The 27,532-nt window shown below is 37.7% G+C and overlaps 1 protein-coding gene across 8 annotated transcripts in view; it reads right to left on the bottom strand.

Moving 5' to 3' along the window:
* LOC149957549 (centrosomal protein of 290 kDa-like) overlaps positions 1-27,532 on the bottom strand; it is a 118,281-nt gene that overhangs the window by 10,366 nt on the left and 80,383 nt on the right. For 6 of the 8 annotated variants that reach the window (XM_090165621.1, XM_090165617.1, XM_090165619.1 and 3 more), the window contains 4 exons: positions 23,275-23,400; positions 16,619-16,753; positions 15,428-15,553; positions 14,748-14,882 (listed from right to left, as the gene is read on the bottom strand). In XM_090165621.1, the coding sequence (XP_090021747.1) occupies positions 14,748-14,882; positions 15,428-15,553; positions 16,619-16,753; positions 23,275-23,400 (522 nt within the window). Of the gene's footprint in view, positions 1-934; positions 1,057-14,747; positions 14,883-15,427; positions 15,554-16,618; positions 16,754-19,700; positions 19,850-23,274; positions 23,401-27,532 lie in introns of those variants that run through there. The other 2 variants (XM_090165624.1, XM_090165625.1) reach the window with 2 other exon arrangements.

Genomic DNA, 27,532 nt, shown 5'->3' with positions numbered 1-27,532 from the left:
TGTAAAATGTATATTATTAACTATGCCTAATTTAACTAATTAAATAATAAACTACTCATTATTCATAAAGAAGTTATATTTATTGAACCCATCTACAACAAATGGCATCTCTGCTGGGGATCGAATTAGGGTTAAATTAGGCTTCGCATTGAACGTCATAGACATAATGGCGGATGGAGAAGCAGTATCGTTTCAGGGCCAAGTTGAGAAATTAGACTCAAGTAACTACCGAAATTGGCGCTATGAAATAGAGATGTTTCTTAGAGGGCAAGGTGTATGGGAGATAGTAAACCAAAAAGAAGTCCCACCTGCCTCTACGGCAGCAGCTTACGTGATATTCAGATATAACCTTCAAAAAACAAAGGCGTATGCCACTATTGGGCTTGGTTTATCCCCCATTGTGAGGAGTATAGTTGATGGCGAGACAACACCCGAAGGGATGTGGGAAGCCCTACGAAAGGCGTATGAACCATCATCTCGTGCCCGCATTGGGACACTAAGGAAACTTTTCTATAACATAGAATATGAAGAAGAAGAATGTTTCGCCAGCCTCCTCTAATTGTCTCTTGGCATAATTGATACGTCCTATGAAGGCCAGCATACATTTTTCACTCATACGTCTCTTTATATCACTGTTCGTGATTTGTTTCGGTTGGGCACATGGACGTTACAAACGCATATTTATATGGGACATTGGATGACAATGTATACATGCGACAGATTCCGGGGTATGAAAAAGTAGATCCAGTTCACAATTGCTTGAAATTAAAAAGGGCCCTCTATGGTTTACCTCAAAGTGGCCGGCAATGGTTTAAAGAACTGGACAATAGTTTCAAGGAACTGGGTTTCTTCAAACTGTATGGCACGAATTGTGTTTACTTCAAACCCTCCGGCTTGATAGTTTTAGTTTATGTTGACGACCTTGTTGTTCTCGCTAAAACCGCAGGAGGGATACAGGACGCATACAAGCTATTATCAACAAAGTCTTCATTGAAACATCTTGGTCCACTCAAGAAATTACTTGGGGTCATGTTTGACTTCCGAGATGATGGGACACTGAAAATGCATCAGACTCAGTACATCAATGACGTCGGCAAACGATTTTTTTATTACCGAATGTAAGTCCATCAGTCTACCGATGGTACAGAATACGGTTTTAACAAAGAACTGTCCAACGACAGAAGAAGACAAAAGAGATATGCAAGACATTCCTTATCCAGCACTTATCGTATGCTTATTATTTATAGCACAACGCACTCGGCCAGACATTATCTATTCAGTCATCAAATTATCACAATTTAATGCTAACCCCGGTCGTGTTCATTGGTTTCGGTTGCAACAACTGTTGCGATATGTACTGAATACAGCAAACTACGGACTGATTTATAGTCATATTGATAATCCGCCACTGATTCTCTATAGTGACAGCGATTGGGGTGCGGATATAGACAGTAGACACTCTCATTGCGGATTTGTGGTCTACATGGGTTCAACACCAATTTCATGGAGATCGGTAAAACAACAATCTATTGCACAGTCGACAGCTGAGGCTGAATATGTAGCGCTAACATATGCACTAACTGAACTGTTATGGCTCGAGTCAATTCTTAATAACCTTAAAGACTTTAATATAAATTGTACTAAACCTTTGGTATTGTGTGATAATCAATCGGCTATTGCCCTTGCTAAAAATAACCGCGAGAATCACCGTTCAAAACATATCGACATTCGGTATCGATTCATCTGTGAAAAAGTATTTGATGACAAGATATGTAATGTGAGTTATGTGAAATCAGTTGACAATCCTGCAGATATTTTTACGAAAACCTTAACTAAATCTCTTTTCCGTCATTGTTTAACACTATTAAATTTACGAATTTGACTTCAAATTGATATGTCATAGAGGGGGAGTGTGATAATGTTAATAGATCTATGCCATAACGTCATTGGGGAAATATTTAGTATTAGTGGTTGGCAACCCTGTAAAATCATAGCGTCCGCATTCTTGTTTTTCTTTGTGTGGTTTTACTCCTGACCAAGCCGTTTTATCAATCACTCTACTGTATGTAAAATGTCCACTTTTGTCCGGGGCTGGTTGTTTTAGGTGGCCGCTGTAGTGCTTAAGGCGGAGCAGCGGGGTACAAATACATATACTTATGTATGTAAAATGTATATTATTAACTATGCCTAATTTAACTAATTAAATAATAAACTACTCATTATTCATAAAGAAGTTATATTTATTGAACCCATTTACAACACAGAGAATGATTTTAAAACGAAGCGGTGTCTCTTTAAATACTAAAATGGAGCCTCACTTTAAGCGACAGAGTAGTGCAAAATAAAAAAAACATGGGAAATTCAGTTGGCATAAATTAGACGGTTTCGTGTAGAGGTAAGCGGGCGCAACACTTTTAGCGGGCTCAAACGACCGCGGGCAGAGTCCCTATGGGCAAAATCCCTGTTAATGATGTTTGAAAAACGTGAAACGGGTCATATTTGGCTACGGGCTCTTGCCCGTTTACAATATCGGCCTTCCTCCCGAACGGAAAGTTTTTTTTATCAAATGCAGGCCCCCAATGGCGCTTGTAAGAATGGATTTTGCAGTCAGATTGGCGTTATTGTGTTTGAAATGTTTTTTTAAGTGAAACATAATTTTGTAGATCAAATCAAATTTAAAAATTGAGGGCTGACGCCTGTGTTTTGTAATGCAGCATGGTTTGCATCCGCGATAATAAAATACTATTGCTGAAGCCTGCGATTGTAAAATACGCATTACCAAATACCGTGATACTAAAATACTATTACCGAACCGCCAAAATTAATTACTTACACTGAGGATCTTTATAGTTAAATCAAAGAACTGAAGCCCCAGATAATCAAGTCATGTTACAGAAGCGCACAATAAACAACTATAATTTGCAAAGCCCGTGATCTTGCAAGATAATGGTGAGACAAGTATAAAATTTTAACAGGTAATATTTGCAACGAAGCCCTCCTTAATGCGCAAAATGTTGTAAACTGGTACAAAAGCCGGTTTTTGGCTCCTTTTTAAGTCCAAAAACTGAAATTTTTTAAGTCCCAATTTCGCCACTAGGGGACACAGCCATTTTAAATGAAATAAATATGTAATTTTTAGTTTCATCTAACAATTATTTAATTTTAACGAAATAATGTATTGCGCGTCATAACGTCGTCTGGTCTGTCGTCTTCCGCCCTCCCTCTCCCCTCTCTCCCTTTCCACATCGACGTATTCTAACTTTTATTCTCAAATGAAGGTAACAATAGGTGTTAAAGTGTAGCAATTTTCTTAACTTTTCAATTTTATAATTTTAAAGTGAGTATAACCCAAGCAAGGAAGGTCAGCTACGATGACAGCGGCGCTGATTTACAACTTAATCTTCTACGCTCGTGTCTCTCACTCACGGGGAAAGATATAGTTTTACCCCCCAATTCCAAAAAAGTTATACTCTCTTAAAGTTAGTAAATAAGTTATTTTCGGCAATAGTATCCTGCTAAGATACATCTTTCAAGTAGGAAGATTACCATTATAGGAAGATAAAAATTCATCTCTAAAGACGTGTAGTTTGTCTTTAACATCGACAAATCAAAATACTAGTAATTACATTACATGTTAATTCTGGTATCTAGTCGGGTGACGCTGGAATCAAAACTCATTTAGAAATACCTAAAACCAAAATGTCTATATGAATGAATGAATGAATGGATTTATTCGGTTCGCGGTATACAACGCGCCCTTTTAAAACAGGGCGGCTCCGCTTTGGGGAGCACAACCAGCAATTATTTTGAGGAGCAAAATTTAAAAAATACAATACGTAACAATTGATAAAAAGAAAAAGAAATATTTAGAGTCTTCATCCGCTACTCTCAGCGAGATCTCTTGCCGACTTCTTTTGCCAGAACCATTTAGTGAGGAGATGTTTTAAAAATGGCGGGTTCCACTCGCTATCCGTAAACCCCATGATGTTTTCCAAGGGCAGATAAAAGGACCCCTCTCTCCAGTCTTCGATCTCCGGAAAAATCGCCAGCGCCGGGCATTCCAGAAGGACGTGTTCTAGCGTTTCTCTTTCAGCTCCGCACTGTACGCAACGACTGGAGCTGCCAAAGAGCTGTTCGCACCTATCGCCGGTTAAAAGGGCTCCTGTCCGCGCTTGAAAGAGAAGACCACTCGACAAACTCCCGTCGTAGAAATCTTCACTGCTCGGCTTGGCTTTGTTCTTGTAAATCTGGAGAGACCTGTGATTCGCGACCTTTTTTTCCCACTTTGCTTCGGCGTTCCTGTCTACGTCTCGATCGACATACACATTCCACTGAGCCTCCGTGAGTGCCTTAAACCGTTCCGTACCAACACCATAAGCCCGATCGAGATTAGCTGTTCGTCGTTTAAAACGGGGGACAAAATGGCTCGTGTTACGCGCGACGATGTAAATCTTCTTAGCAATCCGGCTTGGGGACATAAACTTCAACCATCCACGGTATTTCAATTTGCTTCGGGCTTCACGTTCAACCATGAGGCTCCAGCCCATTTCACCTTTGATGGCCGCGTGCGCCGCCATCGGTCCAGCACTTAACGCGTAACGACCGACCTCGCACTGAGCGTAGTCGAGAGAGTCTTGCACCGTTTTCGAAATGTCAAGAACCTCATTGGCGTAGGTGAGCACGGGGACAGCGACAGTCTTCCACAGAGTTCTCGCAACCGAATAGGAATTGTACGAATTTGAAGCTAAATTTCGAGTCATCCAGCGGAGTTTGTTTCCTTTAGCCACCAAGCCCGATTCCCATTTTTCCAAATAATTTATTCCTGATGAAAATACAACTCCCAGATACTTATACGAATCAACAACTTTTATTTCCTTCCGCTGTAGAACGAAATTGCGAGTACAGGTAGATGACGCTGAAATGAGCGGCAGAACGTTCGATTTTTCAATACTAAAAGACAACCCTTTCGCCTCTCCAAACCTTGAACACTCATCCAATAACAACTGTAAATCATCACTACCGTTGGCCAACAAAACTATATCGTCCGCATACATTAAGCATGGTATGACAGTGAATTCGCCATCAACTAAGTATTCCTGGTCGTCGTACTTAGGAAGAGAAGCACCCACTCTTAACGAGGACAATTTGATAGCTAGTTCATCCAGAAAAATGACGAAAAGTAACGGGGAGAGTGGACACCCTTGGCGTAATCCGATCTTGCTTTCAATGGGGGGGGGGGGGGGGGGGGGATAATAAATCTAAGTAAAATCGAGAAAAACCCGTGAAACTCCAGACGAGTACAATTGTTTACGCACTGTGCGAAAGTCTATTCGTAGCATATTCATAGAACCAAGTTCATTACAGTAAGCCAACGCAACCTTTGTGGTTTTTTTTTCGGTATTCATAGTATAGTAAAAATCAGTATAAATGCAATACAGAACAGACATAGTCAAATAATTAAAATAAGTATATGATAGCTGATGGGGCACAACATATTTTAACTTTCGTCTCAGACTAAAGACTTGCTAATATGAATGGCAATCAGTAAGAACCAACTTAGAAATTAACACCCCGGGGTGGTGCTAGCAACATCAGTTACATGTTTCTTATATACATTAAGAGGCGAACTGGCCACGTGGGTAAGTGACGTGGTCTGACGAAAAATGGTAAAACGCCCATCAAAAAAGGGGACAACAAAGCTAAACCCTAACAAATGTGAAAACATTATAAAATGATACTCGGACCAATTTAAAAAGAAATGCGCGACACTCGGGCGACATCAACCTAGAGTCAAAAGTAAAAAAGTAATAGCCGGAATTTCCAACTCGAATGCTTATGTGGTCCGAGTTTTGCACATTTTTTTGATCGAAGACCTATCGGTCATTAATAAAGGTAATGGAACGTGATTATTAAATGTCAAACAAAGTCGGATTACAAGTTGTTTCTCTTCTCAAACTGGGTTCAATACGCAATACAATATGGTCGTAACTGTTACAATTAATTTTGGTCGGTTATGATATGAACATACCATTCACTCTAACAATTGAATTCATCGGGCTAGTGGGTTCAGTGGGACAGAAAAGTTCGCAAAGACTAATCAGGGTCGAGAGATGTATAAAGACTTCGCCCATCGGTGGGATACCAAAGGAAGTATGACCACCTCATGAGACCCTTGAATACCCTCTCTCCCTAAATGCATGGGATAAGTCGACATTGCCTTCTACCCAGCGCTCGCTACCTGATAGCACGAATCAAGTATGTCGAGATACGTTACTTTTGAAAGAATTTCGAAATAAGAATCCTCAAATGATTCTACATTAGAATACGTCACTTTTAAAATCAATTGAAACCATCTTTTTGTACACATCCATTATTAGATTATCATTGTTATTATCTTAAACGCAAAATTTAACCATGGTTAATTTAAACTAGTAAATAGTAAGTAATATACTATAGTGACAGATAAGGAGCGAGTGCGGTCGAAAAGCTTCCCCAATATTCTTTTTTAATAAAAGTTTATTTTAAACCATGAAGTATCTGTCTCTATAGTATATCATTATTATTATTCTAGATTAAAAACTCGTTTCTCTCAAATAAAGGTATTAAGATTCGCTTGAGTCTTGCTCTAAGGTAGCGCCTTTCCTATTACTAAAATTGTCTTAACTGTAGATGACGGAATATTGACGTTAAAGTATTTCGTCAAATATTTCGAAAATTGTGCTGTTGCTAGTACAGCCAAGCCAGACGAGTATATTTGGTCCAAGTAAATGACGTTTAACAATATTATGCATTTTTGTGTAATCGATATATATCGCGGGCAGTTACCGCCTTAACAATGGGGGTTTCTGCACTGTTGTTGTAATACCGTCTTGCGACTTTTAAATTTGTACGTTACAAGCTCGCGCCCAATATATGTTGCTATTTCATAATACTACCCGAAATAAGTGCGCGCGCTGTACCCAATAACCTGCCCGAAGAGGTTTGTACGGTTCTACCCTACGCCTGAAATATCCCGCGGGCGTAACAACGTACGCCAACATACGCTTGTTTCAATGAATTAATGAACCCGCTTTTATTTTGTCAGATAGGGAGTCCGCCCAACCGTTTTTTCAAAACGCAAGGCTTTTTAAATATCCGCCGGCTTAAGCAACGGTACGGGCTGACCTTATTCGACCCGCGGCCCACTCGTCTTTAGTTTCGTGGACTTCTTGCAACATTCTTGCCCCAAATAAGACGCGTGAATTCTGGAATTCTACTATGTAAATTGTATTGTCCGTTTTTGACCAAACCAATTTCATAAAAGGTTTTCGAGTACGCTCTACAACTTGCTGATTGAAAATTTTCGTCTACCACCTATCGTTCAAAAAATAAAAATTTCATGATTTTTCTTAAAATTTCAAAAGAAAAAGGTCCTCTCCGAGAGAGTATAGTATATCCTGATAATTTCAAATTTCTAGCCACTATAGTTTTTGAGAAAAACGCCTGGGCCGATCAAATTAAGACACAGTGTAGAAACACCTTTATGTGTTTAGAGCGGTTTGACGTAGTTGGATTTTCGGCCAGTAGCGCCACCAGCGGTAGGCACAAGTGGAATAATTTGGGCGTACTTAGCTGGCCTCCATTTTAAGAACTATGGGCCTACTTGGGGCCTCCAATCTAAGAAAAGGTGCCTTCTAGGGGTCTAAAATTCATTGAAAAGATGACTAGTTGCTTTCCTAGAGGTTTAAAGAAGCCGTACTGCGCTTGTTTTAAATAAAAACATTTCGGACTAGTTTATATGGTTAGTTGGCTTTTTTCAAGCTTTTAGTAGCTAGATATTTTGAACCTAACTATTGGTTGTGCCATTCTTAAAACTAGTTTTTTTAAGACTATAGTGGTACCATTTTTAAAAGGCGTAATATCTGTAGTTGTTTACTTTAAAAACTAAAACAAGAATGAGTTCCCGAAAGTTTATGTCAGGGGCCCAAAAACGCCAAAGATGTAAGAGAGAAGCGAGCATAGTTAGTAGTCAGAAAGACGCAATGGAACGATTTCTTCAACCGTCAGCTAAAATAAATAATCTGAATTCAGGGGACTCTAGGTTTTACAGAGACTGTAAACAGTAAAAAAAAATGTTGTTGACATTTTACCCAATGTCGATGTCAGTCCAGCTAAGGAGGTAGTTCTAAATTCTGAGTTATCGTAAATTTTGGTTGAATCCTCTAATAGAGCCTCAAGTGTGAATATAGACAATTCAAACGTAAGACGATTAATTGCTCTAGATATTAGTTTAGATAACGATTGTCTGCCCGTTCAACCAAACCTCGCGTCTTTTCCCAAAACCCTAATGGGTGGTAAAAACCGAGGATTCACTTCTTGGTACACCAAATACCAAATGCTCGAATATTCTATAGCAAACGATAAAGTTTGTTTTTGTTGTCGGCATTTTTTAGGTGGCAGAAATACGGGATTTATTGAGGGGTTTTCGGACTGGAAATATATGGACAAAAAGTTCGAAGAACACTTTACTTCGACTAAATCTTTACACCAACAGTCTTATAAAAATATTCAGACTATTTGGAATCGAAATCTAGAGGCTCAATAGTATGTCAGGTTGATCAGCATCATAAAACAGACGTTGCTAGAAACAGAGATGTCTTAGCTGCTCACGTGCAGATAATAGTACTATGCGCCCAACAATATCTCGCTCTTCGGGGGAATAAGTCGGACGATGTAAATGGGAACAGGGGCAATTTCGTAGAAATTTTAGATTTATTAAAGAGAAATTGTCCCGACTTAAAAGCCAAGTGCGAAAGTATGCCAAATAATGATAAATACATACATAGCACTGTCCAAAATGAGCTGATTAACCTTAGTGGAAATTTTGTTAGGCGAATGATGGTAAATGATGTTAATGAATCAGGTGGTTTCTGTTCGGGTAATTGCCGATGAGACTAGAGATAATGCGGGAGTAGAACAGCTGAGTGTTTGCATTAGGTATACTAGAAAGTAAATTGGCGTAGTAAAGCGATTTTTAGCATACACAGATTTTTTTTAATAATTAGCTAACCTAATACCCAAGGCACCACCCTAGGCCTAAGTCATCGAGCGACTTTGCATAAGATCGACTCTGAAAGCATCAGCTTGGCTATAATTACCCTTTTGACGGAGAATGGACTGAAAATTGAAAATTGCATTGCTCAGACTTATGATGGGGCCAGTGTAATGAGTGGGCACGTAAAAGGGGTAAGGGTTCAAATAGAGAAGGCAGTAGGTGGAAATTGTCCGTATGTCCATTGCTATGGCCATCGTTTAAATTTAGTTTTGGTTGAATTCTGCTCCAATATATTCGCGGTTGGGGAATTACTCGGACTAGTTCAAGCGATCTATAATTTCCAAAGCAATTCAGTTATTAGGAGTGAATGTTTTGATAATTCTCAAAAAGAGCTGGGCTACGAAATAGTACTTAAAATGCCACAAAGCTGCGACACTAGCTGGTGGAGCAAAAAAAACGGTCTTCGTTACTTCAGAATAAGATTTTATTCAGTTCTATTAGCATTGGAGAACTTGGTACATATTGCAATTACAAAACCTCACTAACTTGATTTTGATTACGGCTTTAGATGAAATATTAGGTATTACCAACTCCTTGTCGGAATATTTACAAAGTTCGAGAGTCGTTCTAACTGAAGCTATCGCTATTTGCAAAGCTACCATAACTTCCTTAATGGAAGTAAGGAACCCCGAAAAATTCGACTTAATTTGGGACGAAGCTTCTAAGTTAGCAGAATCCGTTTTTATCACGGTTGCCGATCGCAACACTGCACCTTTAGCTTTAAGAAAACGAAAAATTATCCCTAATCAAAGACTAAAGCATAGTGTGGTAACGTGTACAACAGAAAACCTATGAACTCGTCCTGACCAATTTCTTGTAAAAGATTTCGTATACATGTACATTCTTTTCCGCATTCGCTCAAAGCAACAAACTCCGCTTTGACAGTGCTCAGTGCTGTACATCTCTGCTTCATGCTTGACCAACTAACAGCTGCTCCTCCTACTTTAATGATTTATCCGCTAAATGATCGTCTGTCGATAATATCCGATCCCCAATCCGAGTCTGTGTGTACTTCTATTTTCTTTTGACTCTTCTGGTATGTCTTCTATCCTTCACACCCTGATTGATAGAATGTGTCTCGCATCACCTAGGTCTTTGACTTCAAACTGACCGTTAAAAGCTTTCTTTAGGTTTGCAATTTCTTCTAGTTTTACGTATAGTACTAAATCGTCCACATAGGTGGTGACTATTAATTATCTATTTGTGCAATAATATACGCATGGATCCGCTCGAGATCTTTGTAGCCCTTGTGACTTGAGGAATTTATCGGGATGTCTGTTCCACAATCTTCCAGATTGATGTAGTCCGTATATGCTCTTCTTCGATTTTAGAACGTTATCTTCTTCGTATAGGTTCGGTTTTGTAGGAATATTAGGGAATGTGCTTCTCAGTTCATCGCACAGTTCACGAAAATTCTCGGGTATTTCGTCAATATCCGCGTTTAGATACTCTGCTTTTATGTCTAAATGGTGTATGGCAAAATTTTTCTCAGCAGCTATCCCGAATAAAATTATCGTGGTCTTCATTTGCACAACTGGCGAATACGTTTGGTAAAAATCCAATCCAGGTCGTTTTGTATTGCCCAATGCCACTAATCGAGCTCGATGTCTAGCTAAATTCCCTTTTTCGTCATATTCCGTTTTAAATATCCATTTGCTGCGAATTGTCTTTTGTTTCGGTGTCTCAGAAAATTCGAATGTTCTGTTACGTAAAAGGTTTTCCGCTTCTTCAAGCGCGGCTTGTTTCCGTTTCGAACTATCTGTTCTACCCAGTGCTTCTTTTGGAGTTTGAGGGTCTGAATCTCTGGTCAATATCGCCGTGTTACATTTTGGTTTCTCATCTACAACGTAATCTTTCATCCAGGGTGGTCTTTTGGGTGGTCTGCCGGTTCTCGATGTCGCTTGCTGTGGGGTTTCTTCTTCATCGTCGCCGGTGCTACCGTTTTCCTCGTCGTCCGAAGTAACATCCTCGTCTGAGGTACCGTTCGCGTCCTCTTCAGGAGAGCTTCTCGAAGGCAAGCTTTCATACTCATTTTCAGACTCGCTATAAGGTGGCGTCGCGTCTTCAGGAGTAACCTCTGGTTCATTGCGCTCCACATATTTGTATTGTTTCCCTTTTCTTTCTGAGTCTTGAGAGGAAAAACATTTTCCTCAAATGTTACGTCGCGGCTTATGAAAACTTGGTCCTTTTCTGGATCCCAAAGTCGGTATGCTTTTGCATGATTGTCATATCCAATGAAGACGCAAGCTATTCCCTTAGCAAATTTGGTAGATTGGCGTTTGTTAACCGCCCAGGTTAGATATCCAAAAACCCTTAGGTGCGATAGGTTGACGGGTTTACCCTTCCAAAGTTCTAAGGGAGTTACACCTTTGTTCGCGACTGTTGGGCATCGATTTCTGACAAAAGTGGCAGTATTTACAGCATCAGCCCAAAATGACGTGGGCATTCCATATTCGAGTAACATACATCTAGCTGTGTCAAGAATCGTCTGGTTTGATCGCTCCGCTACGCCATTTTGTTGGGGTGTTCCTGGGACGGTTAATTGTCTATCTATTCCCAATTTCATTAGATTTGCCTTGAAGGAGTTTCCTAAATATCCCCCTCCATTGTCGCTTCTAAGTACAACTATTTTCTTTCCTTGGAAATTCTCGACTCTTCTTCGGTATTCGTCAAATTTATCTTCAACTTCGCTCTTTCGTTGTAACATGTGTACTTCTGTATATCTCGTGTTATCATCTATAAATGTGACGAAATATTTAACTACACCTTTAGAAATCGGCGTTATAGGTACCACCACGTCGGAGTGTATTAGTATTTGTTTTAATTTTACCCAGCATACAGACTTCGTAGTTGCCTTCCCTCGACTCTTCATCAATTTCTACAGATAGTGTGTTTTTTGTGCCAAGCTCTTGAACCACAGCGATATGTAGATGACCCAACCGTTTGTGCCATAGGTCTTCTGATTTTGACTTCGCGTTAGTCAACCATGTTTTGCGTGGCTTTGTATTGTTCTCTTCTCTGAAATTATACAGGCTGTCTTCGTTCTTTCCTGTGGCGATGACGTCACAATTGTTAGCGATTGTAGCCTCTTGGTTGCCAAGTGAAACATTGAGCCCTTTTCACGTGATTTGTGACGCAGATAATAGGTTTCCTCCCAAATCCGGTACATATAGCGTGTCGCGTAAGGTTAACATCCAACCTCCACATTCTTGGTCTAGTACAATGCGAACGCTTCCTTTTCCTGTACTTTTTAAAGTTCCTCCACCTGCTACTTCAATGTCAGTTTCGAGGTCATTATAAGAAACAAATTTAGCACAGTATGACGTCATATGGTCCGTTGCCCCACTGTCCATTATTAATGGCGCATATTTCGAAGTTAAAATGTCTACGAATTCACTCCTAACACATTCATCTGCTAAACTTGATAAATCCCGAAACATTATTATAGCCCATCGAAGCTAATTCCTGCTGCTATGACCTATCGAGGACTTAATAAACGTCATTTCCTAGTCTCTCCTGATTGGAGCTTGGAAACATGTAAACGCGTCACTCGGCTCATAAGCTACCACCCTTTTCAAAGCGACATCGTAGTAGGGCCATTCATTGTTAAATATATTCATGGTTCGGTCTATGGAAAAAGGCAAAAAAAATTTATTTCGTTTATGTAGGAAACCCGACGAAGTAAAATTAAACTACAATTTGTGAAAAACTGTACTGTTAAATTGTTATTTTTATATATTTCCGGAACTACTCCGTGTTAATTTCTTTTGGCTTTAACGATAGGGTTGATAAATGCCACAGAAAACGCGTCTAAATCTCAAATTTAAAAAATAAATACCTTCAGAAACACAACTCTTATTTATAATGGCCAGTTTTAGGTTCTTATGAATCATTTTGCAAAGATAAGTGTTAATTTAAAGTTTTTAAGCGATAAAATTTCGAATAAGCCTTGACTATGGTGCTAAGGGCTCGCGGCGGAGATTTATCCCCCGTGGTTCCAAGTTTAAAACCGTTCACGCACGGCTTGTGCGCATTCATGATGATATTTATTTCAGAAATGCATAGTTGAGGATGTAGCCACTAGGGGGTGCAGATTTTGAATACCTACCTCTTAAAATAACTGGTATGTGATTGTCAAAAATTTGGCCCAGACCTTTGCTTATGGGGACCTTATGATATCTGCTATTTGATAATCATACCGTAACCATGACCGTAACTCGGCCCTTCCTACTCTTTCCGTTCGCAAAATAGCTGGCTAGTTGGATGATGAGAAATAAGAGCGTACACGCGTTTAGGTTTGAAATGCGAAAATAACTAACTTCTGAATTAGAGCCAGTGTTTATAATAGTAATTTTTGTCTTCCAATTATATAATTCATCATTATTTTCTAAAAGTAAGTGTTATGTAAACTTTGGAAAGTATTTCAACTTTCAATAGGCCTTGGCTGGTTAGTCGAAAAGGCTGCCAGCGGTCCGCGGATCGGCGGCGATTTTCCAGGCATTGCCCCCTGGATTAAGAGAAGGCCTAGAAATCGTTTTTCTACAGGGGGCGGCAAACATTTTTTACACGCTCGCGAAACACTCAGTAGATGGCGCAATTTCCAACCTTTATATCGAGACGATCAAGGCGGGAATTTTAAATATTATCGCATAAGCCAATGCCCTTAAGCAATAGCAGCCGATCTTTCGCTGTCAGCCTGACTTGATGACGTCAAAATGGAAAGATCTAGGGCCATCTTTTGGCCAACAGAGGCATAAAACTAAAATTGATTTTGCCAGTTTAAAAAATTCAACACCTGGCCATTTCTAGGCCTTCTCTTAATCCAGGGGGCAATGTTCCAGGCATCCTCCAAATACTACGAGCAGTTCGCGGAGATTTGTCAGTCCGTCGGTAGGTCATTTGGCGAAACAGACTAGGAGATACAAACACAAGGCAGTGTTGTGTACAAATTTCATTGGTCGAGCCTTTACACTGACGTTTTACGGGCGAGGGGAAGACAATTTACGAATTTTCTCCTTCCGACGGCAGCAGGCGCTAAAGCGTCTAACCAATGAAAAATGAACACAAGAAAATGCACGACTTTTGTTGGGTTGCGTTCTCTTTGTGTGAGGTTGAGTTACTCCTAGCTATCATTACAAAATTTGCATTGGGTGAATAGAAAGTGTCATACTTTTGTTTATTATGTTACTTATGCTTCCACTAATGACTGAAAGTTCAATACGTCAAAAACAACTTCATTAAAAATAAAATTTTTTAAGACAATAATAATAATAGAGTAATGGCAGTGCTACGTCAAACGACGTCACCCATGCTTTTTCCTATTCATAAAAAATTCGCGCCCACAATGGCGGCCATGGCCAAAGCTACGGAGTGCTACTAATCTATAGTTATTAAGATCCTTTAAGTTGAATAACTTTGTGAGGAAATTTGTTTAAAAATTGGATAACAGAACATGATGTTCAAACTCAGAAATACAAATGTTAATTATTTGCCTTTCAACTTTTTTTACTTTTACTTAAATATTTGGTAAAATATTATAACTGGTTGGCATTGGTTTTGAAAATATAAAATTTCGGTCCCTTCAGCTGCCAAGGTCCACCACCATTTATTTTCACAAATTAAATTAACATGATATTAAAAATAATGGTCTTACCTCTTTTGATACTGTATATTTAGCAAGCTGTTTTTCTAATTCAAAAATTTTCTCCACAAGAATTTTGTTTTTGACTTTAAATTCCTCTATAGTAGATGGATTAGGTCCAGTTGCATTATCTTTATCATTCAAAACCTGAAATATATTTTTTTTAATATTGTGTTTGAGATTTTATAGCATTTTACATTGGACTACATGACATTCACACCAAAAAAGTTTGACATAATTTCTCTCAATTCGATTGAGAGAAAATGTAACATGTTCCAAAGGTTTGAGCAAATTTATTATTGAGCTTAAAATGAACACTCAAAAAATTGGTAAGAATGGAATTTGGAACGTGCAAAAAACATGTACCAAGAGTTATCTCAATCTGTTGATCTGTCAAAAGCAGCAGATCAGTTTCTAGAAATCTGAAAAGTCAGGAGCAATAAATGGATCATGCAAAAATTGATGAGAGCATATCCATACAAGCATGCAATTGGAACATGAAAAGTTGATTGAGCATTTGATAGTAACTACATGGCGATAAATTTTACTGCTCTGCTATCTATTAACAATAATTAATAAACCAAGGTATCCTAATGTACCAATGAACAAAATAGCAGAAGACCAGCAGCAGAATGTTTAGAATTTCAGGGAAGGGTGAAATATTTTATAAAGTCTATAGCAGGTGTACAAACCTGTTCCAGTTGCGACACTTTGTTCTTGAGTTCTTGAACTTGTATAGACTCTGATGGACACGTTTTCAAACTCAAAGCTTTGACTCTATTGTCAAGAATAGATTTTTCCTTTCCAATTTTAATTATCTGTAAATGTCAAAAAATTAAAAACACAAGCACCATTTGTATCTGATTATATAGGGAAGGTTTATAAAATGTCAATAGTTATAAATATGCGATTTTTATAGCAATAAAACATCCATATTTATAAAATCATAAAAAATCGAAAACTTGATAATAAATTTATATTTTATAAATCATACATGTTGGATCAGCAAGGAATCTAATGTGTTGATTTAAAAATGCACAGTGAAACTTAAAGTATCTTTCGAAATGAGTATGTATATGTATTGGGTACCTCATAAAATCAATGATTCTGTTTCCATAGTAACATTATTGATTAACTGGCCTCTAGAAGTCCCATACAAAAGCTTCCACTTATCAGAGGTTTCAATTCATACTTGAACCTTCTAACAGAATGAAAATGTGAAGCCTTTTTTACTTACAGCATCACCATGGCACAAGAAGTTTTTTTTCAATTGTAACTCTTTATAATAAGGGAGAGAGTTGAATAAGCAAATATTTTAATTTATATAATTTGTAAACCACCCCTAATGTCTAGGTATTTTATTGGGGAACAATAGTGACTCTTACCCCAATAGGTAGAAAGTTGACGACTCCATGAAATATAGTCTTATAATAATCATAGTATTACCTTAAACATGGTAAAAGGAAGATGGATAAAGTTTAATTTTTTTAGTATATTACCAGGAAAGTATATAGGTGTATATCTCTATAGTTTCCTGATATTACTTATACAATTATTGTACCATTTTTAATATGATTATACTACTACTCAAACCCTCTTGATTATGTAGCAAACATTGAAATTGTAAAATTTATAATTTTTGGCAAAATCTCTATGATGAGAAAGGTATAGATCTGCTCTGGCTAGGCTGAAGATAGCACAATTTAACAAAAGTGGACAGTGCATGCTCAGTATTATGTGCACCATATTCAGCAGAGTCGGAGTAAAAATGTTCCTCATCATTTTTTAATCTAAATACCTTTTTGATAGGTCATCACAACTATAAATTTTAAGTGCCATCCCTTACACACTTTCTATTTAACTTTAAAGATTATGTATCATACCTGTTCTCTCAAACTTTTGTTTGTTTTCTCAATTAAATCGAATTCTTGATCTTTGTCTTTGTTTTTTGCTTTCAGCCTTTCAATAGTCTGTTGCCATTTTTTACTTTCCTCCCAACGTATTAACTCATCTCTGGACTAGAATTAAAAAATAAAATTATTCTGATAAGTAATAAGAAAATGAAACACTTGGTACTAGGGATGCACCGATATGGGTACAGCCGATATATCGGCCGGCCGATATATCGGCTAATCGTGGCCGATAATATCGGCCGATGTTATCGGCCTAGGATAGCCGATATATCGGCCGATATTAACAAAGTTACCTATCACAATATTATGCTTTTTTGTTACTCTCGTAACCACCTGTTAAAAAATGATATGATCTATGGCTTTTGGAGTCTAAAAACCACTTATGATTCCTGACCGTTTTGGACGCGAATAATTATTTCCTACAACAGCGATCAAAAACTTTTTGATCGCTGTTGTATGAAATAATTATATAAATAATAATTATAATCTAGTGTTTCTTTTTGTCAAAAAGAAACACTAGATTGTTTTATTTGTTTACACTCTTAACCCCCTGTCAAAAAAAATGGTATGATCTAGCGTGAGATCATGCACCGAAGGAATCAAAGGTCGTTTTTACTTTTTACTTTTTAGGTGTAGAAACGACCTTTGCTTCCCGAACGTTTTGCACGAAAAATATTTTACCCACAACGGCGCTCAGAGCCCATATTCAGTCTTGTCGTGTTTTCGCTTTGTAAAACTTCGACATTATGACGAGTCCTATTTGGAAATACTTCAGTAAAACTCTCGATGTATCAAAATCCAAATGTAATGTCTGTGAACAATTGGTTTCCCGAGGCGGATCTACGGCAAAATCCGCTACTACATCAAATATGATTTCGCATTTAAAATGTCATCATAAAGAGGAACATTCAAAATTTTTGGCAGAATCTGAAAAGTTAGCCAAAACAATCAGCCATCATCATCGGCAGGTAAATTTTGCTACAGCGTCGTCCTCTTCCCAAATGACATTAGGTGAAACTTTTGAAAGAAAAAGAGCATTTGATCCAGATCACCCTCGGGCAAAAGAAATTACAAAATTAATTTCAGAGTTCATTGCTACGGATTATCAACCGTTTTCTGTGGTTGAAAACTTGGGGTTTCGAAAGCTAATCTCGAATTTGGAACCAAGGTATACCATTCCTTCTCGGAGATATTTTCGTGATACAGCGCATCCAAAACTGTTCAAAGCGGTGGAAGATGTCGTACGCAACCAATTAGAAGAACTAACAATGTTAAGTTTTACTACTGATTTGTGGACGTCAAATGCTAATAACGAAGCGTTTATAAGCTTGACTGCGCATTTCGTCAATGAAGATTTTACTCAATGTGATCTAGTGCTGGCTGTAAAACATGCTCCTGGAAGTCACACATCGGCTTTCATTGAGGAATTATTGAGTTCGATTTTCCAGCATTGGAATATCACCCTAGAAAAAATTCACGCCGCTGTAACCGATAATGGATTTAATGTAGTTCGAGCAGTGAAAGACAGTTCTTTTAATCACATTCCTTGTATGGCACATTCATTACAGTTAGTAATTAATGACGGCGTATTAGTTCAGAGGAGTGTTTCAGATATATTGGCTATTGGAAGGAAACTAGTTGGCCACTTTAAACATTCCCAATTGGCAAGCAACCGCCTTAAGCAAATTCAAATTGACTTGGGACTTCCTCAGCATGCGCCAATTCAAGATGTTCCCACCAGATGGAACAGTAGCTTTTATATGTTAGAAAGATGTTATGAACAAAAAGAGGCGTTCAGTACCTATAGCGGGGAAAATAAACTTAACTGTTTCACTAAGTATCAATGGTCCTTAATTGAAAAAATTGTGAATTTATTGCGACCTTTCGAAGAATTAACAAGAACTGTTTCTCAAAAAGACGTTACCGAATCTGTGAATATACCAGCTGAATATGCTTTAGAGAAATTTTTGTCTAGTAACGAAGGCGACTTCAGTGGCGTGCAGACTATGAAATCTGAACTGCTGTAAAAGCTTAAAGCACGATTTAGTTTGTTAGAATCAAACAAGGTTTGTGTTATCGCCACTATTCTTGACCCAAGGTATAAGAATAAAGTTTTCAGAAGTCATGAAAGCGCTGTTTTGGGAAAAGAATGGTTGAAGGACTTAATACAACAACACCAAAAAGATCGTCAAGAAGAATGTGATATAAATACACCGTTGTCCCAAGAAACCCGTGCAAAGGTGAAGAAAACGGATTTATGGAGCTTTTTAGAAGACATAGACCCCGATTCTCAGCCAGAACCTATTGAACTTAGTGAAGAAGTTTCGAAATATTTCTGTGAACCTCTAATCGCGAAGACTAGCAATGTTTTCGAATGGTGGTGTGTAAATAAACAACGATTTCCAATTCTTGCAATCCTAGCTAGAATATATCTGTCAGCACCTGCATCCAGTGTTGATAGTGAAAGACTATTTAGTACAACAGGAAAGATACTTACAAAGTTAAGAAATAGACTAAAGCCGAGTGTTGTGGAAGAACTGGCCTTTTTAAAAGGAAATGTAAGGTTGTGGCAATAAATGTTTTCCATTAATTAGTTAGTTGAGTATCGCCTTTTTTTAAAGTTTTTCCTGAAAATGTTTTTCTAATACCAGAAGTATCGGCTAATATCGGCCTCGCTTAAGCCGATATTGGCCGATACCGATATTTGAAAAATTAGCCGATATATCGGTTACCGATATATCGGTGCATCCCTACTTGGTACTTAACAAGTTTAATTATAGTAATTTAAAAGTAATGAGTTACATGGAGTTCCTGTTAACTATTATTACTATTAGTAAACTATTTCTACAATTTACTTTTTAATATTTTACAATTGTATTTATTTAATTGAAATTTACAAAAAAAAGGAAAGAAAAAACAAAAAAAAACTAGAGGTGGACCAAATAGTCAGAGATCCTGGCAGTTATAGAGATGCGAAACTCCGCCGAAAACCTGACAAAAAAATCAGGCGTCGCTGCGATCGACAAAAATTTGAAAAAAAAAAACTGGTTTGCTTAGGGTGTAGGGAGTTTCTCATCTCTATAACTGCCAGGATCTCTGAAATAATCTTCCAGGGAAGCACCCAGCGGGAAGGTGTGCAACACCGAAGCGGCATTACCGCGTTGAACGGCGACCGCGATGCTCTGGATATTACTTGTAGACCTACAAAAATATTAGTGTAAATAATGTAGTTTAAATAAGATAATTATTTTAAGTTAACACGTACGTCCCCTGTAGCAAATTAGAGTCGGGCCGACGTCGGCCAAAGGTACTAAACACTAAAGTCGGTCGGCCGACCTTTGGATTTAGGGTCCAAATGTCCTAGGGGTAAAAGTGTCAGCCGCCTACAAAACGTCGACTCTTTACCGCCTTTTAATAGAACTGTTAAATATATTTCTTTCCAAGTCAATAAAGAAGACTAATCTTTGCTTAGAAACAACTCATTTAATGTTAAGTTAATAAATTATATATACATTATAATATACTACGCATTAAAACAGTGGAACGGAAATGTGAGCTGCCATTCTATTCAGAAACCAATCCAACACGAGACTAAGATAAATAGCAGATAACATAATTACAGAGACATGACAGTGTTGCCAGTTAGTATGATAAATAATTCCCTTATACTGTCAAAGCACAAACCACATATTTTAACACTCCCCCTCTTTGACAGTATTAATAATTACTTCAGATTTAACATTCTAACACAATTTATGAAATTCGTCTTAACTAACAATTTGGTCAGTATATCTGCAACATTATCAGTAGTTTTTATATATTTCATAACAAACAATCCCTTTCGTACGTGATCTCTAATAAAGTGATACTTTATGTTGATATGTTTCGATCTCTGATTTTCGATATTATCTATAGAAAAAGCAATAGCTGCCTTATTATCACAATAAACAATTGGAGTATCAAATACTAAGTTAAAAGTTCTAAGTTCTGTCAATAATGGTAATAACCACAACAGTTCCTTCACAGCGTCAGTCACAGCAATATACTCTGCTTCCATTGATGACTATGATATGGCTTTTAGTTTAGCTGATCTCCAAGATATGGGACATGATCCATAATAAACCACATAGCCACCTGTGGATTTTCTCTCATCGCGGTCTGAAGCCCAATCACTGTCACTGAAAAGTGTTATTTGACTGTTTACCTCATACTGGTAATGTAGACTATAATTGACCGTAGACACCACATACTTCATCAGTTGACATAAATGAATCCAGTGTTGATAACCAGGATTGTTATTAAATTGCGATAAGGCGATCACCGATAATAGTATATCCGACCTTGTCCGTTGAGCGATAAATAGTAGAGAGCCAATAAGCTCACGGTACGGTATTTTACTCATGTGATGTTTCTCATCTTCACTCTGTGGGCTGTCTTTTCTTGACAAAATTACAGTTGCTGGCATTGGTAAGCCAGCAGGAACCTCAGTGCTGATCTGGAACTTTTCACTAATATGTTTAATATAACTTGACTGATTTATCTTCAATGACCCGTCTGACTGAAAGTTAAATTCGACTCCAAGTAATTTCTTTACTGGTCCAAGACATTTGATGTCGTATTTCGTAGACAACATTCGGTAAATACCTTCCATAATCGTTCCATTCCTAGCCAAAATGACTAAATCATCAACATACACCAGTATGATGACTTTACATGGGATAAGATAGATGCAGTTGGTTCCAATCAACTTGCTAAAGCCCAATTCTTGAAACGTTTTATCTAACTCAAGATACCACTGTCTCCTACTTTGTGGTAATCCATATAACGCTTTGCGTAGCTTGAGACAGTACCTCTTTTTATCCTCCGTTTCGTAACCAGGTATTTGAGCCATAAATACTTCATCGCTATATAGATATGCATTTTTAACATCCATATGATTGTGAACCCATTGAAAGGCGACAACAAAAATAGCCAGGAAAAGTCTGATCAATGAAAAGTTGACTACGGGGGAGAAGCTCAAATCATAATCCACTCCTTCTGATCGGTTAAACCCCTGTGCCACGAGTCTTGCTCTATATCGAATAATTGTCCCGTCACTATTTTTCTTAAGCGCATACACCCACCTACAGCTGACTATCTTTTTGTTTTCTGGTTTCAGAGATGCCATTCTATTCAGAAACCAATCCAACACGAGACTAAGATAAATAGCAGATAACATAATTACAGAGACATGACAGTTTTGCCAGTTAGTATGATAAATAATTCTCTTATACTGTCAAAGCACAAACCACATATTTTAACCAGAACTAAGAACCGACTTGGAAACGACCTCATCCCGACTTAGAATCTACTGTATAATTATGGTCTCTGTTACTAGGTACACCGGGCTATAAATTCTGACACACTGTATAATTACGTCGAAACGACTTACTTTTTTATTTTTTAAGTGACTGAAAATGACCAAATAAAACCGTAAATATAGCTATATACATGTATGTAGTTGGTCAAGTCCCATGAACGGGAGTTAAACAAAGAGTCTATTTCCGTCAATCGGTAAGCTCTTGAATCTAGAGTACAGAGTTCTAGAGTTTCTTGGGGCTAAGTAAAAGTAACGAATAAATCTTCATTAATAACATCTTAGCCTAACATATTTAGCTATACGAATGTAACCTACTTGAGTTGCGAGATTTTTGATAAGGAAACATTCTCAGATTGAATATATAATCTTTTTCGAAAAAATATAATACAGAAAGGAAGTTATTTTAAAAATATTTCAATTTGTTTTATTAAATCGCTAAAATTTCACAGTTTTGAGCAATTAATTGGCAAAGCGCGACCTTAAATCGACTCTTTGTACTACAGGGTTAATAATTAAATCTAAGGCCTATTTTAAGTCGGATAAAGATCGGCATACCGACCATAAATAGTCCCAAAAAGGATTCACGGTTTTAGTGTCGAAAAACGTTCGGACGTTTTTAGGTCGGCATTTGGTCGTCGGCTTTAAACCGACTTTTCGACCGTACCCCGTCCCTAAAACGACTTCATGTGCTACAGGGGGTGTTTCCATGTAATAAAACAAAAAAATTCAAAGTACAAATTATTTTTATCTGCGTCACACTCTTAAGCATTATAATACTTTATTGGCAAGCGCGTTTTGCACATGGACTTCAAATTCCAAAATCTGTAATCAAGTGTGTGCTCTCTATCTTCAATAGCTATAGCAAGTGACATAGAAAAAACATTTACACATGACCACCCGTATTTTATGGAAACACCTATCCAGTTTTCTCTGATTCTGTATTTTGTCCATGCAATCCCTGTAATACCGTGCAAGATTTTTCTGTTAAGGGCCTCTACTAGATTTTTATGGTAAAGTTGTGAAAAAATTGTCATTTCGACTAAAAACTCTATTTTTAAAGTACATTGGGAGATTCCTACTTCCTGATCTGTAGTAATATGCAACACTGCACTAAATTTAGTGCTAAATGTTTGTTGAAACATCGTCAACTAGCTAAATCAGTTTTAGTGCTGTTTGAAACAACTATTGAAACTCTACAAATCTTCTGTAGCTTATTAGTATTATTCAATTTTTTAAACGTGCAGTGAGTTCTAAGCTAATAAAATACCTTAAGTGACTTATCATCCACATACGGCTTTTCAGGAGGTTCATGCCTACGAATTTGCTCCTCTAGAAATCGAATTTTTTGTTTTAATTCTGCAATCTCTTCAGTGTAAGTTTCTTCTACAGGTACCTAAATTAAAAAAAAATAAAAACAATTTTTTTATGAAAATACTTGTTTCCCCTACATCTTGTAGAGATCAGTGTGAATGTCTCAAAACTGATATTGAGCTAGAGCAGGGATTTCAAGGTGTGGGTTTGAACTCTCCCTGATGGTTATGAATTCATGAACAATGAGTTAAACGTAAAATAGATTTTTCCTATTGAAGGAGTTGCACAGTGGTTAATAAATTAACACAAAATCAAAGACAATGTGTAACTAGCGCTCTGGACTCCAACATTTAAAATAAAATTTGGTTGTTTGATGCAAGTCTTCCCTTTTTTTGATAATTAAACATTTTTGTTGCATTATTACTATGCCTACCAAAACAAAAAATTAGATTAAAATAATAAAATACTGTAGTTTGACAAAATGATGTAACTAAATCTTACTATAAGGATGATATAGCAACAAATAAGAATTATAATAATAATAATAATAATAATAATAATAATAATAATAATAATAATAATAATAATAATAAAAGCTTTTTATTCAGATATCCTTTTCAGTTACAGTGCTTTACAAAAGGGTCTGACACGTTAAATTAATTTAATATTAGTTAAATTAAATCATTATTTGACCAATAATCCAAGACACTTCTATTAAATATTTTTAAATTTCCACAATTCTTAATTTCATTCGGCAAAGAATGCCAGAGTTTAATCCCATTTTCTTTGATACTTTTACTATTTAAAGTTTTTTTTTTGAATTTTCTGAGTTTCTATAGAAGTTATTGCCACTATGATTATGAACTGTGTTACCCTTTGGGAACAATATCAATATATAGTCTGGGTGGCTATAGTTATGAACTTTATACATAAATTGCAATAATGCAAGAAAGTATATCCTCTCTAAAGGCAGCCAATTCGAAGTCTCTGTACCAATATAGGGGCAGAATCTTGTTACTTTATTTACAAACCAAGCTCCATAATGATAGATTGAATTGAGTTTTTTTATTTGTTTTAAACTAGTTGAAAAGTAGAAGATTATCCCGTATGTCATTATTGGTAAGATTAGAGATTTATATAAAGTATTTAAAGTCTTCGTATTTAATGATCTCTGTAATGGCCTAAGAAGCCACTGCCATGATTTCACCTTATTAATGGTGTATTCGATATGTTCATCAATCATCACCCCAAGGTATTTAAAAGATAAGACTTTTTCAATATTATGATTTGGTAACGCTTTTATATCTGGGTATACCGATTTAAGCTGAGGTGTGATCAGCATAAATTTTGTTTTCATTACATTTAGTAACAACTTTCTATCTAAGAGTTTTTCCTTAAGATTTTTAATATCTGACTCTATCATATCCATTAAAGATGGTACGTTAGTTGATTCGTTTAATAGCGAGTTGTCATCGGCATATTCAAACGCGATACTTGTTGCTAGACAGGTATGAATATCTGCAGTGTAGATGTTAAAAAGTTAAGGTCCCAACACACTTCCTTGGGGTACTCCACTGTGAATAATTAGAGGAGGTGATATGTAACCATCCAATGCAATGGCCTGACTTCTATGAGTAAGATAAGATTTAAACCAGTTATTTGCATTTCCCTTTACACCATACCGTTCTAGAATATTAAGTAGTATATGATGGTCCACTGTATCAAAAGCTTTGATAAGTCAACAAAAACCAATTAAGAATTTTCCATTTAAAAGACTATAACTTAAAATTTAAATATGATTCTAAAATTGAATATATTCAAAACCACCATGTGAGATATTCTAAATACTAATTTATACGTCAAATAGTTGATAAAAACAGTACTTTCAATTTAACTTAAATTGGGTAAACCCGAAAAACACAATAAATTTTGGTACTTTTTTCAGTAAATTCATCTAAATTGGACCAAGTCGATTAAATTGGATAAAAACTAATAAATTAAAAAATATTACTTTAAGTAAATGCGAGTTAAAGACGATAAGATGAAAACCTAAAAATACATAAATTGGGAACATTTTAGTATTTTTGGGTTAGAGACACTATTATTGGGTGAATTCTTCTGCGTAAATGGGAGCAAGTAAATGCTCATAAATGGAGGTAAGTAGAAGCAGTTGTGAATAATTTAAAAAAATATAAGTTTATGCAGATATTTGACTAAATTTATTTATTTTTAGGTTTTCATCTTATTGTATTTACTTACATTATTTCTTTTAATTTATTAGTACTTACCTTATTTAATAGACTTTACCCAAATTTAGATGAATTTACTCAAATTAGTTATAACTTACTGAACACTACTTTATCTTACCGAATTTCACTCGTATTTTCCGTAATATATTTGTAGGGGTACGGGAGACCAAGGTTTGGCCACTGAGTTATTTGTTGTCCAACCGAATTGAAACCACAGGATTCATTCTTAAAAACTCTTTATTAAACCAACCGATTATAAATTAAACTTTAATACAGGAAGTAAGTCGATCGTTGATCGGTCCCAGGATTCGCAATGACCTCGGACTCTCCAGCACATTCTTTATATCCATCCGAAAGCCCGCTGTTGCCGACCTTTGAACTCCAGATACGGCCGACTGCCGCCGGACTGGTGGCGCCATCTCTCCACTCCCGAGGGTACTATGAACATAAACAAACACACCGAGGCTTCCCGATACGGCTCCCCGTTACATCTCCCCCCTCCCCAAAAAAGGGAAGCCTCGGGCTAAAAAACACCAGAGGAAAAAACACCATTAACAAGGAAACCACGGGAAAAGCAACTTTATTCAGGGGGAAAAAAACAACCACCCGAACAATTTTTAATCCGACAGATAAAGTCTATAAAATTCCAGTACATTCCGTAACAAAACCGCCGCCAAAGGATCCACCTCACATCCCCTCAAAGATGCCAACCGACCCACGAGCACCCCCAAAATCCCCGGCAACGGAACCGAAATGTCCACAAAATAGTCCGCCGGAAGACCCCAGGAACAAACAACGGTGCCGCCGACTCCACAATAATCCGGCCCACCGATATCCCCCGAAAAACTTCCCTCGCTGGCCCCAACGATGGGGACGTCGCCATAGGCGAATACCCCAACCAAAGGTTCGGAAAATACCCCAAAAACTGGTCCGCATCCCACCGAGACCCCGAAAATTGTGCAGAAGAACATGATGGGGCAGAGACGTGTTCCCTCAACAACCAACCAAATTACCATGAAGCCTCCCAAACAGTCTCAAACGGAGGACCCCCAACAGGTCAAGACGAAAAAAAGACCCCCGTCCAAACCCAACACTCGATCCTGGCTAGGATGATCCCACTATAGAAATCTCATAGGTAACTAGAATGCCGCCGCCTACGGCCGAGCTTGATGCCAGTTCGCCTTGAACCTTCAGCCAATGAGAGGCGTTTGGCCCATTTGCCAGTTACACGGCAGCATTCTAGTTACCTATGAGATTTCTATGGATCCCACAGACCCGTCGCACCTGAGGACCCGACCGCAATTCTTCCCGAACCGGCCCCGGGATAATAACATAGACATCGCGCCGACGACCCACCTTCCGATAAAGTCCCAGCAAGAGAACCTAACCATTGGCACAGCTCAGTGCATTATTCGCATAGTCGATCGTCGCCCACAAATCGCCGATGAAATCCATCCCCCAGATACCGTCAAAACAAAGGTCCTCCATCACCCAGCAACAACCACCCATCGCCTTAGTTTAAGACTAACGGACTCCTGCAATCCAGGCCCAAAAAAACCCCAATCTTCATGGCATTCCACCCAGAATCCCAGTACGGTAGAAAACAAGACAAAGATAATCAAAGACATACATCGTCGGGAAATTGAGATCGGGACACAACACCAGTAAGTAAACTACCAGCGGGATAAATAACCTAGCCCTGCTCCTTGGACTCCCTGATTCCTTTGAAGGCCTGCAGCCCGACGTTCCGCCGGTATCAGCTAAACCCCCAGTTTGAGGATGCCCACCAAGATGTTACGCCGCTGTCCGAACCACCGCAACCAATCAGCTTCGTCCCCAAGATCAGTGGGTACCCATTCCAAGTGCCCAAGATTTCCCATTCCAAACGACGACAAGCCCGCAAACTCCGTCCCACTAAGCCACCGCCAAAGACCCCTCCGTGCAAGGCCAAAAAGAAGTTTCGAA

This window comes from Leiobunum rupestre, chromosome 2 (assembly GCF_980474605.1).
Source record: "Leiobunum rupestre chromosome 2, qqLeiRupe1.1.hap1, whole genome shotgun sequence".
Classification (NCBI taxonomy): domain Eukaryota; kingdom Metazoa; phylum Arthropoda; class Arachnida; order Opiliones; family Sclerosomatidae; genus Leiobunum; species Leiobunum rupestre.
The sequence above is the reverse complement of the archived record's forward strand: the minus strand, read 5'-3'. Positions and strand labels throughout refer to the sequence as shown.